Source organism: Peromyscus californicus, unplaced genomic scaffold (assembly GCF_007827085.1).
Source record: "Peromyscus californicus insignis strain IS unplaced genomic scaffold, ASM782708v3 Scaffold_4__1_contigs__length_199733344, whole genome shotgun sequence".
Taxonomy (NCBI): Eukaryota; Metazoa; Chordata; class Mammalia; order Rodentia; family Cricetidae; genus Peromyscus; species Peromyscus californicus.
Genome location: NW_026294562.1, coordinates 155,532,226 through 155,548,696, shown reverse-complemented (window position 1 = coordinate 155,548,696; position 16,471 = coordinate 155,532,226). Strand labels below are relative to the sequence as shown.

Sequence of the window (16,471 nt, the reverse complement as noted above, 5' to 3'; positions counted from 1 at the left end):
ATTTACATAAATGAAATCCAATGTGTGTATGTTTCATGAAATTAGAGGCAAAGCTCTGTAGCAGAAAAATGATGTCCAAGTGCTGTCGGGAGAGGTGAGAAATGGTCAGATTGTGGACATGGAGGAGGTGTGCTCAATACTCAGTATGTGCTTCAAGACATACCATGTCCAGTGAATGAAAAACTCCAGGATAATAATTTTAATACAACTAGAACATTTAATTGACTTAATATTTAAAAATATTTTATGAGTTTTATTTCATATAGAATATGATACTGTACTTAGAAAATGTAAAAATTAAATTATCAAAGTCAAGGTAAATGTTGAAAGATACATTACTCACAAATGAAATAACAGACTTAAGACTTTTTAGGGAGTTTTACTAAGTACTCAAATATATGTGAATATAGATATTTTGTATATCCATCTATATCTACATAGTCATCTGTATTCCTACATTTGGACCCATGTATCTATACATTTCATTTAAGTCTTTAAACCCCATGTGTACATGTGTATCATATTTATGCCTCTTCTTGTCCACATTGAAAAGCACTTTGCTCCAAAAGCCTGGTTTGCTCTTACATTGCATAGCCATAATATCGAGAAATTTCCATATCCTTCTCCCTCTGAAGGAAAAGCTGCCGTTTGCCCAGAGAGGTGTACTTGGCAGCATTCTCTCTCTCCCGTTGAGCCTGCCTCTTCATGGCCTCCCGCTCTGGTCTCTGCTCTTCTGTGATGGGCTGTGAGATGACTGGCCCTGGAATGTCAACTTTCCTCCATGGAATTGGTTGGCGGCTGAAGTCTTGCAGCAGATATTGGATTTGAGGTTTGGGAGGTGATGGGACCTTGTTCTTGTCAGCAGAAGCAAGCTCCCTCTGTAGTGAAGTGTGAGATGATGCCCTGTAGGATACTGGCCTACAGAGAGCTGGCTGAGACCCAGTGCAAGGCTGGATGGGGTTGGTTACGTTAGCTCGTGTGGCACTGGTAGCAATAGGCAGAACTGGCTTGTCAGAGGCCATCAAAGAAGTGCTGGCAGGAGCTGGTTGGGATGGCTTGAGTGTGTTAGGCTGAACTGAGTATGAATGAGGCCTCACAGGGTAAACTGTAGTGGGCCTGCGTGAAGCCAGGGAGAGAGGCTTTCTAGAAACAGGTCTAGTTTGAGGCTTGTCCAGGGCTGGGAAAGGCAGCGGTACTAACTTGACCTTCCCAGGTGGGGGCAGCTCATAGTGGGATGGCGATGGACACTCCTTGTGAGCACTGCTTTCTGGTCTCTGAGCATCACCCAGGGGCTTAATAGGGCCTTGGCCATCACATGGCACATCCAGAAGGGATGTGGTGGCTGGGCCTGTCCTGGGATCTTTGTTGCTGCTGAAGTTTAGCAGAGTCCGGGAGGAGGAGTTGCCAGTTTTGTTCTCACTCTTCTTCCCCAGTGGGTGAAAGACCTGCACGGATGCCAGCATGTGCATGCCGAGGTGAGTTCGAGGCTTTTTAAAGCTGTCGTGGCTGAGCTCTGGAGGATTCCTCTTCCTCTTGTTCTTTGGCATGGTGCTGTTTTCTTCTGCCTTGACTCTGTTCCTTGACTGCTTCAGCTCCTCTGTTTTCTTGGAGTTGTTTTCTCTGGTTCTCTTGGTCTTGTCTTGCCCCTGAGCCCTACCTCTGCTGGGCATGCTGGCTGTGGCTTTCTGGGCTTTGCCCTCCAAGGGCTTGGACATGTTGTCAATAGCCCCTTCACTGGATCCAGCACTGCCCACAGCCTCTTCTCCCTCCACCAGGCCCTGGAGCTGGATTCTGTCCTGAGGAGTCCAATCAAGCATCTCAGAGGCTTTCTGACTATTCTTTTTCACTTGGTCCAAGGGTACACTGATGATGCTGGAGCTTTCCTGGGCCTGATCCATCCTGATGTCTTTGGATTGGGTTGCTGTGGGATCTTGGAATGGGTTCAGTTCAGTGAGGGAGTTGAAGAGTTGGGGAAGGTGAATATCTGCCACCAGTGTAGTCATGTCTGCAAAGTCCATGCTGGAGCCCATCACAAACTCTGCAGGCTCATCCTGACCAAGGCTGCTGCTTCCCAAGGTGGCATTGTCAGGAGAAAGCTTCTGCCTAAGGCCCCCAGAATCAGTGTAGTTCAGGGCCTGCTGCATGTTGGCATGTGCTAAAGGGAGAAGTGAGGGGTCTTGGTTTTCTTTTATGCCCTCATAGGCATCCAGAGGAGTTGATAGATCATTTGTCATCAAATCCAAGTTGTTATTCTCTGTTTGTTCCAAGCTTGGAGCAGAAGGCAAGGGCAGGAATTCTGAAGTACTGTCGATGGGGGCAGTTAATGACCTGTCCCCAACAGCAGGTGGTGTCTTCCTCTGGACATCCTGGGTGCAGGCATTGCAGAGGTCTGGACTCTGCAGTAGACAGATTGTCTGGCCTGAAGTTGTAAATCCCAGAGATGTCTCCATTTTCACCACTGAAAGAGTCATGGAAGAAGTCAATGCCTGGTAAGTGGGGTGCTCCTCACTTTTGGTGCACCTCAGTACTCAGACCCCTACTGCAGTGGGAAAGGCATTCCTATGAGCTCTCCTTGAGTAGCACAGGCAGCATCTCTGCTGGGGAGACTTGTGACCACTGTCTTATTTCTGGTAACCATGTGATATCATGTTTTCTCAGATGTTTGTGTTTTCCTCAGTGTTTGTGTGTTGTGTGCATGCATAGTGATCATGGAGAGGTGACAGAATTCCCTTGGGGTGTGGTCCTCCCTTTCCTTTCCCATGTCTTTGAAAGAGTGACCCTCATTTCCTTGGAAGTTTGCTATTAGGCAGCTTGTGTGGTCCATAATTTTCAAGAACTTACCTGTGTCTGCCAACTTCTTGCCATTACTCAAATGACCCCAGTAGCCTGGCTTTTTAAGTGGGTTCAGGTATCCAAACCCAGTTCCTCACTCCTGCAAGGCAATTCTTTCAATAGCTCTGGATTTCCTCCAGCTCCACATTTCACAGCCTTGTTATTAATGATGTGAAAATTGGTTTAAGAAGGTAAAATCTTTGGGTTTGTGTGACTGTGTAGTAGAGAACATGTCCTAATGATCATGCATAGCCTTGGCTCACCTCTGAATAACCATAGCTAAAGAAAAGGAAAGAGAGCGAGAGAGTGAGAGAGTGAGACAGAGAGACAGAGAGACAGAGAAAGAAGAGAGAGAAGCTTTGCCCAACTTAGCAGTTGTACACTGGTACACCGAGTATACTGGACTCTCAATGCACTTATGCTTGTAAGAGAAGGGCAGGGCCAGCACTTGGAATCTGCGAATAATACTTCTTCTAGGACAGATTTGGAGTTGCACTGCTCTAGAGTCAGAATTGAACCCAGAGAAAATAAAGTGTTACCAAACAGAAAGGCCTTGGTGTCCTCTAAATCCCTGAGCAATAGATTAGGAAGGAGGTGATTGCAGTGTACTGGTGCATGGGACTGATTAGCTAGGTCAGTGATGTATGTCTGTGGTGTGCTCCATGGACATGTCTTAATGAAGAATGGATGCCACTCATTACCCTGAATTGTCTGTCATTACAGTGACTGAAGATGGGGATGGTGAGCCAGAGCCTCTCAGGACTCCCATTCTTCCCCCATGTGGACATCCACTGATGAAATGTAGAGCTGTGTCTCCTTTGAGTGCTGATATCACTCATTCCCCTCTTGGCTTTACTCACTTTGAACACTGGTGTCTGGCATGTCTTGAGCAGGTGTGGGATAGGAGATGGCAGAGGTGGAGAAAGGTGTTTGGACATTTGTTGGCTGAATCTCCTTTAGCATCACCACCATCCCTCGTTGCAGGGCAGAGGCTTGACACTCAGAGTAGGACACAGAGTCACAGGCCTGCAGACACTGCCCAAGTTCTCCAGCCATCAGAGGGCCCAGGCTGTTGAGGTCATAGTAATAGACTTGGCTGCCCTCCTGGTAGGAAGGTGCCAGGCTGTATCCTTGATTTGGTACCTGTGGTGGTGTGGCCTGAACAAGACTGGCAGAAAGTGTTGGACAGGAAAGGACTAAGGCATTGGGATCTAAAATATTATCACCCTGGGTTGTCATAGACAAGGAGGAGAATGTGGTATTCTGGTCAATGACAGTTACAGTGAAGTCCTGGAGTGCAGCTCCCCTCCTGTCAGTGCTTCCCGTGAGATCCCACTGGAGAACACCTGGATAGGAGAGTGGTGAGGCAGAGCTCTGGCCCTGGTCAGTCAGTGCAGTCACCATGGTCGTGCCAGCTGGTAAGTAGGGGTAGGCACTGTCCATGAGCTGCTGGCAACAAGTGCTAGAGTCTGATGGCAGGAGCCATGCTGAACTCACAGCTGAGGTGGAGACCCTGGAGAAGTTGCACACACTTCCTGCTAAGGGCATGACACTCCTCAGCACAGGCACAGGGGGCTGCAGAGCACATTCTGTCCCAAAGAAAGGTGCACTTTGGAAATTTTCTGTAGGAAGCAAGAGGACAGTAGGAAAAATGGTGAGAAGGAATCCTTCTAGTTTCCTGTGGGGAGCTGTGTTATCGTCAGTTTGTACTGTCTGGGAGAGTCTAAGACCTATGTTCCCTTACATATCCCAAACAAAATGGTTCTAGGTAATGGATAGGATGACACTCATTTGATGAGCTGCCTGTTCTTCCTGTGTGGCCATGGACTTCCTAGTTGATCCATGTTGACCCTTGCTCTGATCTAGACAACACCTTTCTTTGCCCTGCTTTGTCTTGTTCTGATACCTGCTGTGTCACTGCATCACACCTGTGTCCCAGAACAGAAGTGTTTAAATATAGGAGAACCTTAGACAGCTTCTCATGCCTGTGCCTTTGTCTTGTTCTGTGCCGATCTTCCTCTGTGTAGAGAGATAAGGTCAGTCTGGCTTTGAAATCCCATGGACTGGCCTTCCTCTGCATCCAGAGTGCTTGTATTGTAGTTTTTTCCATGTCCACCAGACTTGTATCTAATCTGAGCTTTCTTAAGGAAATGATGTATCAGGAATTTCATAGATATGTACTATATTTAGCTAAGAATTCATTCCTCCTCTAGCTCTTCCTGTTCCCCTCTACTCCTTGAATAAGTAATTACTTCTTGTTTTTATATAACCATTAAGCACATATGCATATATGACTACATGAATATAACCTGCTGATAACATTTCATGTTGATTGCCTGTGTTTCATGTGACATCTTGGGACTAATAATATAGTATGGGGTTCATCTCTGAATAAGATTGTTTCTTAATTTAATAGTTTGTTAAATTGATTCTTCAATGAACACTTCCTCAGTAATTGTTAATTTCTTGTAACTCTTCTATTTCAGAATCCTTGTGAGAATTCCTGCACACACTGGTGTTTCAGTTCTGTCCAGAGAAAAACTGATTGTGGAGTACCCAACCCATGTTGATAACATCCAACATAACCAGTGCTCAAAAGATGTGGAGAATGCTGTGGAAGATAGCCTGGATAGACTGTAAGAGCCAGGGATCAGAGGAGGATGTTGTTTTCTATATGTGACAGGAAACCTTTACCTAGACTAATCTCAAAAGTGTGGCTGCATAATAATGGGTTGGGATGTGACAATGTCTTCTGCCTTTTTATTTAATCTGTGGTTATCTGTAGCATTCAGTTCCAAACTACCTTTGTGTACATCCAGGGTCATCTCTGCAGTTTGTTTTCTTTTATTTCTATATTTTCTAACCCCAGTAAGAACCAAATCTAAATGTGACATTCAATTCCAGATATCTCTATCAGCATCAATAGTATCCCTGTTAATCAAAAATTTTAAAGTATAGTAAAAATAAGGGAGAAGTGATCAAAAGAAATGTTTCAAAATTTCTTTTCTTACCTGCCATGGTGGGAGAGAGTATCAGCAGTCCACAGTACAATGGAGCAAGAGAATTGGTTGTCCTTGTCTGATCAGCTGACCTGAGTGGCAAATGTGTCCAGTATCAGACAGCACTTACTGGTCACTGGTCACAGGTGACCTGTGATGATCCAAATTTGTTTACAGGCATCGCTATGGCAACCACAAGAACCTACCAGGTGGTAGTAGGGCTGGAGGGAGATTGATGTCATAAACGGGGCAGCAGCCAATGGAAAGGTCTGATTCTGAGCTAAAAGATGGGATTGGTTGGAAAGGATGCCAGGAGATCAACTGTAGCCATGGAGGCTGAGGTGTGGACTAGTGAAAGGAGGCAATCCTGTCATGGAAGTCCCCCTTCCCATGAGGTTTAGTCCAGGGTATTGGCAGTGCTTCATATAAGGTTCCCTGATGAAGCTGTGTCTACTGTTCCTATGAGGTGTCACCTTCCAGCAGAAAGTGTCCTATCAGCATACACTGTCTGTACAGTCAGTAGCTTTGGGCAGGAAAGAGAGGAACACCTAGGTGGAGGGACCTCAGGTGAGAAACAGTTTCAGTTGATCTGATTTATGAGCCATCAGCATCTGACTATGACCCAAGGAAGAGATCAAAGGGCTCCTTTGTGGCTGTGTTGAAGGACATGACTGAGAGTATTGAGTGCACCTTGAAGATGAACTCCAAGACTCTTTTCTTTATTTGTCTTCTCCTAGAGGCCTTCCTTAGTCTGTGTTGGCCCAGGTACTACTCACATCTCTCTTCTCTGCTTTTCATCCCTTTTTGGTAGGGTTTGATTCTTGGACTGGTGTGACCCTGTATCCTTACAGTGGTAGTGGTGGACAGTATCATGGTGAACTTCCAGAAGCAGTGGTCTTCTGTTCATTGTGAAGATGCTTGTAATTGGATGCTGCTTGTAGAAGCAAACACTTGAGGGGCTTATGGTGACCCTGGCTGCACATGTTACCTCTTTCAAACTTGTTGCTCCTTTGCTGCCCAGACACATCTACCTCTGGATGTTTTCTCTCCTTCTGGTCTTTTGTTTTCCTGAGATAGGCAAGTCTCTGTAGCCCCTGTTGTTGAGAACTCACTGTGTATCTCACTCTGGCTTCAGACATGTGGGCATTCTTTTTATCTTGCCTCCCTTCTTATATTATAGTGGTTATTAGGCATTGCGTCTGGCTGCCTTCTCTCTTCATCCACAAGTATAATGAGTGTGGCAGTTACTGAACCTTCTTCCTCCTGGCAACAGTCTCTGCAGAATCCTGGTCTTCTAGCATTCTCCACCATGCTTTTTTTTTTTCTGAGAAAAGGCTAAATAGAGATGGAACACCTGGAGCAGGAAGGCTTTTGTTGGTGTGTGGTGTTGGGTTACATGAAAAAAGCAATGTAGGTGTTTTTGTAAGTGTTGCAACTGGTGGAATGGGATCCTGGCAGTTGAGAGCCAAGGAATACTACAAAGTCAACTTATGCATAGCAGCTTACATTCTTGCTCCAGGGAAAGGTTTCTCCAATGTAACAACTCTGGTTTGCTACAGGAAGGTTTCCCCAGTGAAAGTGTTACAGTTCTGTTCTGCTCTGCTCCCACTCTGGCTAATGTTACTTCTCTGAGCTGCTCCATTCTGGCAAAAGAAGGTCTCACCCAAACCTCATTCAAGAGATTTATTGGGAGGGAAGATTAGAGGAGGGTACCTGCCTCCACCAGGGTGGAAAAAGTCAGTTCCCAACTGAACAAGTACAAGGCTTATTTAGGGCTTCTTAGTGGGGGAGTTTTTACAGGGTGAAGCTTCTCAAATTTCAGTTCCCTAGTTTGGAAAATTTGGAGATTGGTTAGATTTTGTGCTCAGGGATTGGTTGGTTTTTGTGCTGAGTCAGGGGCAGAGTGTGTTTCTTTGGCTCTGGTTTCAGGGTCAGCATGTTTCTTTGGCTGGCTCTTTTATCCTACAATTTTGCTTTATATTTGAAAAAAAAAAAAGAACAGCCCATTTTCCATCTCAGTGTATCTTCACAGATAGGAATGAGACATTTTGTTGAAATATGGGGAAATCTTGTGTGTTTCCTCATTTTGGTTTAGATTGTTATTCTTTTTAGTCATTCACTGGTGGGTTCATAGACTGTATTATGGCATAAGTGTAGTATGCATTTATATACATTTCTTATTATAACTGCCTCAACAAGCACTACTATGACAGTGTGTGTCAGTCCTTATTGAAAATGACCCTGGAGCCTGTTTAGCTCTCCTCCTGCATTCACATGAGTTGTCAGCACTTTCCCTTGGGACCTCTTTTACACTGAGCTAATGCTGTAGCATGCAGCTACACTCCCAGATCAGTAGACCTGTTCCTCCATGCAGATTGTTTTTTATTTATTTATTTATTTTTTAATTTATTTTGCAATACAATTCAGTTCTACATATCAGCCACGGATTCCCTTGTTCTCCCCCCTCCCGTCCCCCTCACCTTCCCCCCAACCCCCCCCCCATTCCCATCTCCTCCAGGGCAAAGCCTTCCCCACAGACTGAGGTCAACCTGGTAGACTCAGTCCAGGTAGGTCTAGTCCCCTCCTCCCAGGCCGAGCCAAACAATCCTGCATAGGCCCCAGGTTTCAAACAGCCAACTCATGCAATGAGCACAAGATCTGGTCCCACTGCCTGGATGCCTCCCAAACAGATCAAGCCAATCAACTGTCTCATCCATTCAGAGGGCCTGATCCAGTGGGGACCCCTCAGCCATTAGTTCATAGTTCTTTTGTAGTGCTTGGCAAGACTTTGCAATAATAATGTCCTTTTTTATAGGCCAGCTGACTGCTTCTGTCTTTCCCCTTCCAGTTTTCTTCATGACTCATGACTTGTCAGATAATGTGAAACATTCCAAGTGGCAATGACTCAAAGTCTCCTTTCAGTCCAGGCTCCTGGTTGTAGACTTTTCAGAAAAAACACTTGTCCTCCTGTAGCAGTGTAGACACAAGTGAGTAGAATGTCACTGGAACTGTGTTATTGAGATGTCTGAGAGTGGAGAGAAAATGATAGATGGGTAGATAGATAGATAGATAGATAGATGAATAGATAGATAGATAGATAAGAAAAACTGTTCTTTTTTAAATTCTCATCATTTTTGTGTTTTTTCTTTTTCATTTTTCTTAATTAAGAAATTTTCTACTCACTCTACATACCACCCACAGATCCAACCTCCTCCCTGCTCCCACCCCCCAGCCCTCCTTCCCAAGCCACCTCACATACTCCAAATCAAGGTCTCCCATGGGGAGTCTGCAGAGCCCAGCACATTGAGCCTAGGCAGGTCCAAGCCCCTCCCCACTGCACCAAGGTTGCGCAAGGCACCACACTGCAGGCACCAGGCTCCCAACAGCCTGCTCATGCACTGGGAATGGATCCCGATCCCCCTGCCTGGGTGCCACTCAAACAGTTCGAACCAAACAACTGTCTTCCGTTTCCAGAGGGCTTAGTCTGGCCCATGGGGAGCTCCACAGCCACTAGTCCACAGTTTATGGGATTCCACTAGTGTGACCAATCATCTCTGCATGTCTTCCATCATGATCTCAATGTCCCTTGCCTGCAGAATTCCTCCTTTCACTCATTGATTGGGTTTCCAGAGCTCAGCCTGGTGCCTGGCTGTGGATCTCTGCATCTGCCTCCATCAGTCACTGGACAAAGGCTTGTATGATGACAGTTAGGGTATTCACTAGACTGGACACCAGAGTAGACCAGTCCAGGCACCCTCTGGACCACTGCCAGCAGTCCAAGATGGTGTCATCCTTGTGGATTCCTGAGTGCCTCCCCAGCCCTCTGCCTCTTCCTATTCCCATGATGTCCTAATCTATCATGGTATCTCCCTCCCTGACCTCCCACTCTTTCCCTGTTCCAGCTTGACCCTCCCATTCCCCTATGTTGTCATCCCCCACTCCTCACCCTCTGCCAACCCCCTACTCCCAGTCCGCTCATGTAGATCTCATCCACTTCTCCTTCGCTGGGCCATCCATGTTAGCTAGCCTCTCTGAAGCTGTGGGTTACAGTCTGGCCATCACTTCTTTCACATCTAGTATCCACTTATGAGTGAGTACATACTATGTTTGTCCTTCTGAGTCTGGGTTGCCTCACTCAAGATGATTTTTTTCTAGTTCCATCCATTTGCCTGCAAATTTCATGATATCATTGTTTTTTTTTTTTTTTTTTACTGCTGAGGAGTAAAAAACACTCCACTGTGTATATGTACCACATTTTATTTATCCATTCTTCAGTTGAGGGGCATCTAGGTTGTTTCTAGGTTCTGGCTATTACAAACAATGCTGCTATGAACATAGTTGAGCATATGTCTTTGTGGTAAGATTGAGCACTTCTTGGGTATATGCCCAAGAGTGGAATAGCTGGGTCTTGAGGAAGACTTATTCCCAATTTTCTGAGAAACCCATATTGGTTTCCAGAGTGGTTGTACAAGTTTGCATTCCCACCAACAGTGTAGCAGTGTTCCTCTTGCTCCATATCCTCTCCAACATAAACTGTCTTCAGTGTTTTTGATCTTAGCCATTCTGACAGGTGTAAGATGGTGTCTCAGAGTTGTCTTGATTTGTAATTCCCTGATGATTAAGGATGTTGAGCAATTCCTTAAATGTCTTTCAGCCATTTGAGATTCTTCTGTTGAGAATTCTCTGCTAAGCTCTGTTAGCCCACTTTTTAATTGGACTGTTGGGTATTTTGAAGTCAGTTTTTTCAGTTCTTTATATATTTGGAGATCAACCATCTGTCAGATGTGGGGTTGGTGAAGATCTTTCCCTATTCTGTAGGCTGTCATTTTGTCTTATTGACCATGTCATTTGGTCTACAAAAGCTTCTCAGTTTCAAGAGGTCCCATTTATTAATTATTGCTCTCAGTGTCTGTGCTACTGGTGTTATATTTATGAAGTGATCTCCTGTGCCAGTGCATTCAAGACTACTTCATACTTTCTCTTCTATTAGGGTCAGTGTTACTGGATTTATGTTGAGGTCTTTGATTCACTTGGACTTGAGTTTTGTGCATGGCGACAGACATGGATCTATTTGCAATCTTCTGCATGGTGACATCCAGTTATGCCAGCACAATTTGTTGAAGATGCTTTCTTTTTTCCATTGTACAATTTTGGCTTCTTTGTCAAAAATTAGGTGTTTATACGTGTGCAGATAAATGTCAGGGTCTTCAATTTGATTCCATTGACCCACATGCCATTTTTTATGCCAGTACCAAGCTGTTTTTATTACTGTGGCTCTATAGTAGAGCTTAAGGTCAGGGATCACTATGCCTCCAGAGTTTGCTATATTATATAGGATTCTTTTAGCTATCCTATGTTTTTTGTTTTTCCATATAAAGTTGAGTATTGTTCTTTCAAGGTCTATGAAGAATTGTGTTGGGATTTTGATGGGGATTGCATTGAATCTATAGATTGCTTTTGGTAAGATTGCCATTTTTACTATGTTAATCCTGCCTATCCATGAGCATGGGAGATCATGCTTGATGCCTTGTAAAATTTTCTTAGCCACTTCTTTTGCATAAATATTTAATTTAGATACAGACAGTTGACACCATGAGTCCATCTTTCCTGGGTTGCTATAATACACTGAACAACAGGGGAATTGCTTATCAGAATATGAGTCTTTGCCTGACAATGTTTTGCTTAATGTTCCCCCCTTCCTGCTGTGCTGGCAAAGTCATTGGAACTCTGAAGTTGACTTGGGGGTGAAAGAGAGATTCTACTTTGGAAGCAGCAAAAGTTTCTAAATTTTCTCATATTGCCTGCACAGTATCTTCAACTACATTTATTTTTGTCTGTCAACATTCCAGCTCAACTGAATGTCACATACATTTCCATTTAAGACACTGACAGGTCCATTTCCTGGGTAGGTATGATCACGAAAAGAAACATTGACTGAAGAGATGATTGTTTCGCATCTTTTTCACTTTCATGTTTTTCTGTCATGGCACTGAATACAGTTTGTGAAATACAGTCCTAACAACATCATTTAACACTATAGTTTCATCTGTGTCAGACACTAAAGGGCCCATCAAAGGATCCAAAAATTGAGCAGATGTTTGAGTAGTTGACATAGGAACATTATAAGGCATACTACTAAAATAATATGTGAGAGAAACTACATTTAATTGACTAAAGCACTTGGAAAAATTTCATTCAAAATATTTCTTATAATGAGAACAATTGGAGATTTGTATGGTTCTTTGAGTTTCACTTCGATTTTTGTTCAATATTCATTCTAGAACCCACTGATCAGTAGAAAAGGTTCTAGTTTCTTCTTTGGGTCATGTTCTGTCTCCAGTTAATTCTTTATTTTATGTGACATCATCTAGAAATGACCATTATTTAGCTCCTCCAGGAAGAAAACTTCCATAAATTGGTCAATATCAATAATTTTCAGTGTCTCTGTCCTCAGATTCAGGTTCAATAAACATATCTGAAGATACTACATCTAAAATTAAATCAACTATGTTTGTAAGCATTTTTGTCTCCTGTGGCGAGTTTTTGTTTTTTTCTTACAATCTGATGGGTTAATATTTAATTCTGTTTGAGTGGCTTTCAAAATAGCACTTGATGCCTTCTTTGTGTGAGTGTATAAAGTAGACTGTAATGATTTATCATGTGAATCTGTGGGAGAATTTTTGCTTTCACATTCCCAATCCATTTTATTCTCTCTTTTATTTTCATCATTAAGAACACCAATATTTTCTACATTTCCACTGGCAAATCATTCCAGTTTAGCAAAAACCATGTTAAGAATATCTGAAGCAATAGTTTTCAGTTTATTTGGGCACAAATCTCTTTATTACCCATCATCATTTTGGAAATTATATTAGCGATGATGTTGGTGCATTTGGTCATTTCCTCCATAGTTGAAGCAAATGATAGGTTGTCAATGTCAAGTGACTCTGAACCAGTTTTCAATCCAGAATTTACAATGCTGGTATCTATGTTAATATTACATAATTTTGCAAGGACATATTCCAGAATTGCTTTGGAAATGAATTTTACATTAGATAGTGTTGGAGGATCTTTATGTAACTTCTCTGTGTTTTGCTGACTACAAGATGGCTGATAATCAGGGTGGGAACTTGTGAGTTTGCTTAACATTTCATGCAGTGTTTCTCCAGTTCGATCTAACACCTGCAACTTGGAACTATCTTTCAAATCCTTTCCATTAATGACACTGTGGTGAATACAAGGTGTAGTCAAATATTGTCAAAAAGAATTTTTATCCTGTTTACTTGAGAAAATGTTCTGTTTATTAGCATTTTCAGACCCACATGATATTGTAGAAACTGCCTTATCTGTAGAGGTTGAAGTATTTGTTTGATTTTCATTTGTACTTGATATCATTTCACAAATGCATGTCTTTAATGGACTTTCTATAATGTCATTGATGCTGGTGGTATGGGAGTCTACTGCTTCATTGGAATCAACAAACAATCCTTTGCTTGTATGACACTTGGTATAATCTGTCTTCCTAGGATTTGGGTTTATCTTGGTGAATTCTAGTTCATTCTGTATAGCATCTAAAACAATGTTGACTATTTTGCCCGTCTGTAATTTTGGACAAATAACCTCAGACTTTAAAAAAAAATTGTATTAATGATCTTATCAGTAATATCAGTTACATGCATAGGTTCACGTTCTTGAGATTTTAACTGGAAAGTCTTTTCAAGTTCTACCATTGAGTGAAGATAAATATTTCATTTTCTTTTCACTGTCAAACCATACTTTGAATGGCATTTTACTTGATGTTTCTTTGGTGGTTTGGGAATGATCTAGACAGGTTTGATGAACTTATGAAATGACATTTTTAATGGTATTAGGAGTGCACTTTGAGGCCTTGTGAAGTATATTTATCACAGAATCAGTTATTTCATGTGCAAATGCACAGATTTCTGACCCAGAAAACATCTCTTCCATCCATTCTTGATCTGATAATCCTTGAGATTTTTCTGAGGTAAAGGCAGAGGTTTCTTCACCAATTTTGCTTCCTGGGTAATGAAATGAAACAGAAGTCATATCCTTGAGCATTTCTGTTAAAATGTGTTTGACTATGTTTTCTGAAGCCTTTTGTATTTGATGCTTTTTATCTTGGCTGAAAATTGAAGTATCGTTAGTCAAGCAATGCTTTGTCTTCATAAAGTCTTCACTAATAAGAGATACCTCCAACTTTAATCTGCAGTCATGAGATCCAACTTTGCTTTGAGAAGTAGGTTTTGTTGGTAGTTTATTGCTCCTTTTGGATTCAAAACAAGTGTCTCTCCTTGTAGGCCAATGGTTAGGAATCTGCTCTTGTGATTTTATTTTTTTATCACTGAAGGATGAATCAAGCACACTTTTCACAAGGTTATCTACTTCCTTCTCCTCATCTTCAGAACAAAGAACCATGCCTGAGGGGGAAACGGTCTTTTAGTTCTAATACCATGAAATGAGCTAGTGCTAGTGAGTCTATACTTTTCTTCAGCATCAGGAAGATTTCTTTTTTTTTTTTGAGTTCATTTTTTTTTTATGTTGCAATACAATTCAGTTCTACATATCAGCCATGGATTCCCTTGTTCTCCCCCCTCCTGCCCTCCTCACCTTCCCCCAAACCCACCCCCCATTCCCACCTCCTCCAGGGCAAAGCCTCCCCCGAGGACTGAGATCAACCTGGTAGACTCAGTCCAGGTAGGTCCAGTCCCCTCCTCCCAGGCCGAGCCAAGCGACCCTGCATAGGCCCCAGGTTTCAAACAGCCAACTCATGCAATGAGCATAGGACTCGATCCCATTGCCTGGATGCCTCCCAAACAGATCAAGCCAATCAACTGTCTCACCCATTCAGAGGGCCTGATCCAGTTGGGGACCCCTCAGCCATTGGTTCATAGTTCATGTGTTTCCATTCGTTTGGCTATTTGTCCCTGTGCTTTATCCAACCTTGGTCTCAACAATTCTCGCTCATATAAACCCTCCTCATTTTCAATAATTGGACTCCCAGAGATCCACCTGGGGCCTAGCCATGGATCTCTGCATCCAGATCCCTCAGTCTTTGAATGGGGTTTCTAGCACGACAATTAGGGTGTTTGGCCATCCCATCACCAGAGTAGGTCAGTTTGGGCTGTCTCTCAACCATTGCCAGCAGTCTGTTGTGGGGGTATCTTTGTGGATTTCTGTGGGCCTCTCTAGCACTTTGCTTCTTCCTATTCTCATGTGGTCTTCATTTACCATGGTCTCCTATTCCTTGTTCTCCCTCTCTGTTGTTGATCCAGCTGGGATCTCCTGCTAACCCAAACTCTCTTTCCCTCGACCCTCACCCTACCTTACCCCCACTCATGTCCAGGCTGTTCATGTAGATCTCTTCCATTTCTCCATCATTGGGTGATCCCTGTGTCTTTTTTGGGGTCCTGTTTTCCAGGTAGCCTCCCTGGTGATGTGAGTCATCCTTGTTCCACATCTAGTATCCTCCTATGAGTGAGTACATACCCAGTTTGTCTTTCTGAGTCTGGGTTACCTCACTCAGGATGAATTTTTCTGGATCCATCCATTTGCCTGCAAACCTCATGATGTCATTGTTTTTCTCTGCTGAGTAGTATTCCATTGTATATATGTACCACATTTTGTTTATCCATTCTTCAGTTGAAGGGCATCTAGGTTGTTTCCATGTTCTGGCTATTACAAACAATGGTGATATGAACATAGCTGAACAAGTGCTCTTGTGGTATGATTGAGCATTCCTTGGGTATATGCCCAAGAGTGGTATAGCTGGATCTTGGGGGAGATTGATTCCCAGTCAGGAAGATTTCTTATTCAAGGTTGTCTATGTTTTTTTTAATACCTGCTTTTGCTGGCCCCTGGTGAAGTTGAGCTAAGACATCATCCAGTATCTGAAGAAGTACTACTGTTTCTTCAGTTGCAATTAGTCTCTCATTATTAAATTCAGTTTGTACATAGCCTAATATAGTGCTTATTTCTTCTTCATAACCAACTAGAGAGGACTGTGAAAAAATTCGATATTAAGTTTTGTATTTCGTCTTTCACAATTAGTTTAGCAGTATCAGATTCAGGACTAGATTTCTTTTGGTCGGTTTTTTTGATAAAATTTATCAAACATTGGCTCTGTCTTAGTTTGTTGGTGGAAATGTTTAGTTGTGTCTTCAAGAGAAAGTTCACTTTTCTTATAAGATGCAAGAGTCATCAACTTCTCTAAAATGGCACCTACCATATCTTCTGCAATATTGCACATTGGCTCCAAGGTAGAAGTCAGTGTATCTTCTGAAGGTTTTGTATCTAAGGATGAGAAATATTCAGCATTATCTGAGAAATTTGTTTTAATATCAACTGTCAAATCTTCTTGTGAAAACACCTGCACACATTTTTTCTCAATGATGGACTCCAGCTTCTTCAGCATATTTTTCACAATCTCTGAAGCTACTGAGAATATGTCAACATTTGAGAGCAAGTCTTCTCTCTCCGTATCACATTGGTCAACAAAAACTTGCCCCAACTTTTGTCCTAGTTGCTGGCCAGCAGGGAAAATTCCTGTGGCCAGGCTCCTGCACCAACCTCCTCCCCAGCAGACCCTGCAGTCTACAAGACTCACTTCCTACCCAACACCC

General features: G+C 42.8%; 1 protein-coding gene across 1 annotated transcript; it reads right to left on the bottom strand.

Moving 5' to 3' along the window:
* Positions 1-581: 581 nt before the first annotated feature.
* On the bottom strand, positions 582-16,263 carry LOC128124011 (uncharacterized protein C2orf78 homolog). The gene is made up of 4 exons (XM_052760244.1): positions 16,075-16,263; positions 15,691-15,850; positions 3,693-4,571; positions 582-2,458 (listed from the first exon to the last, which is right to left on the bottom strand). The coding sequence occupies exons 1-4, from the start codon at positions 16,261-16,263 to the stop codon at positions 582-584; spliced, it is 3,105 nt and encodes a 1,034-aa protein (XP_052616204.1).
* Positions 16,264-16,471: the final 208 nt, after the last annotated feature.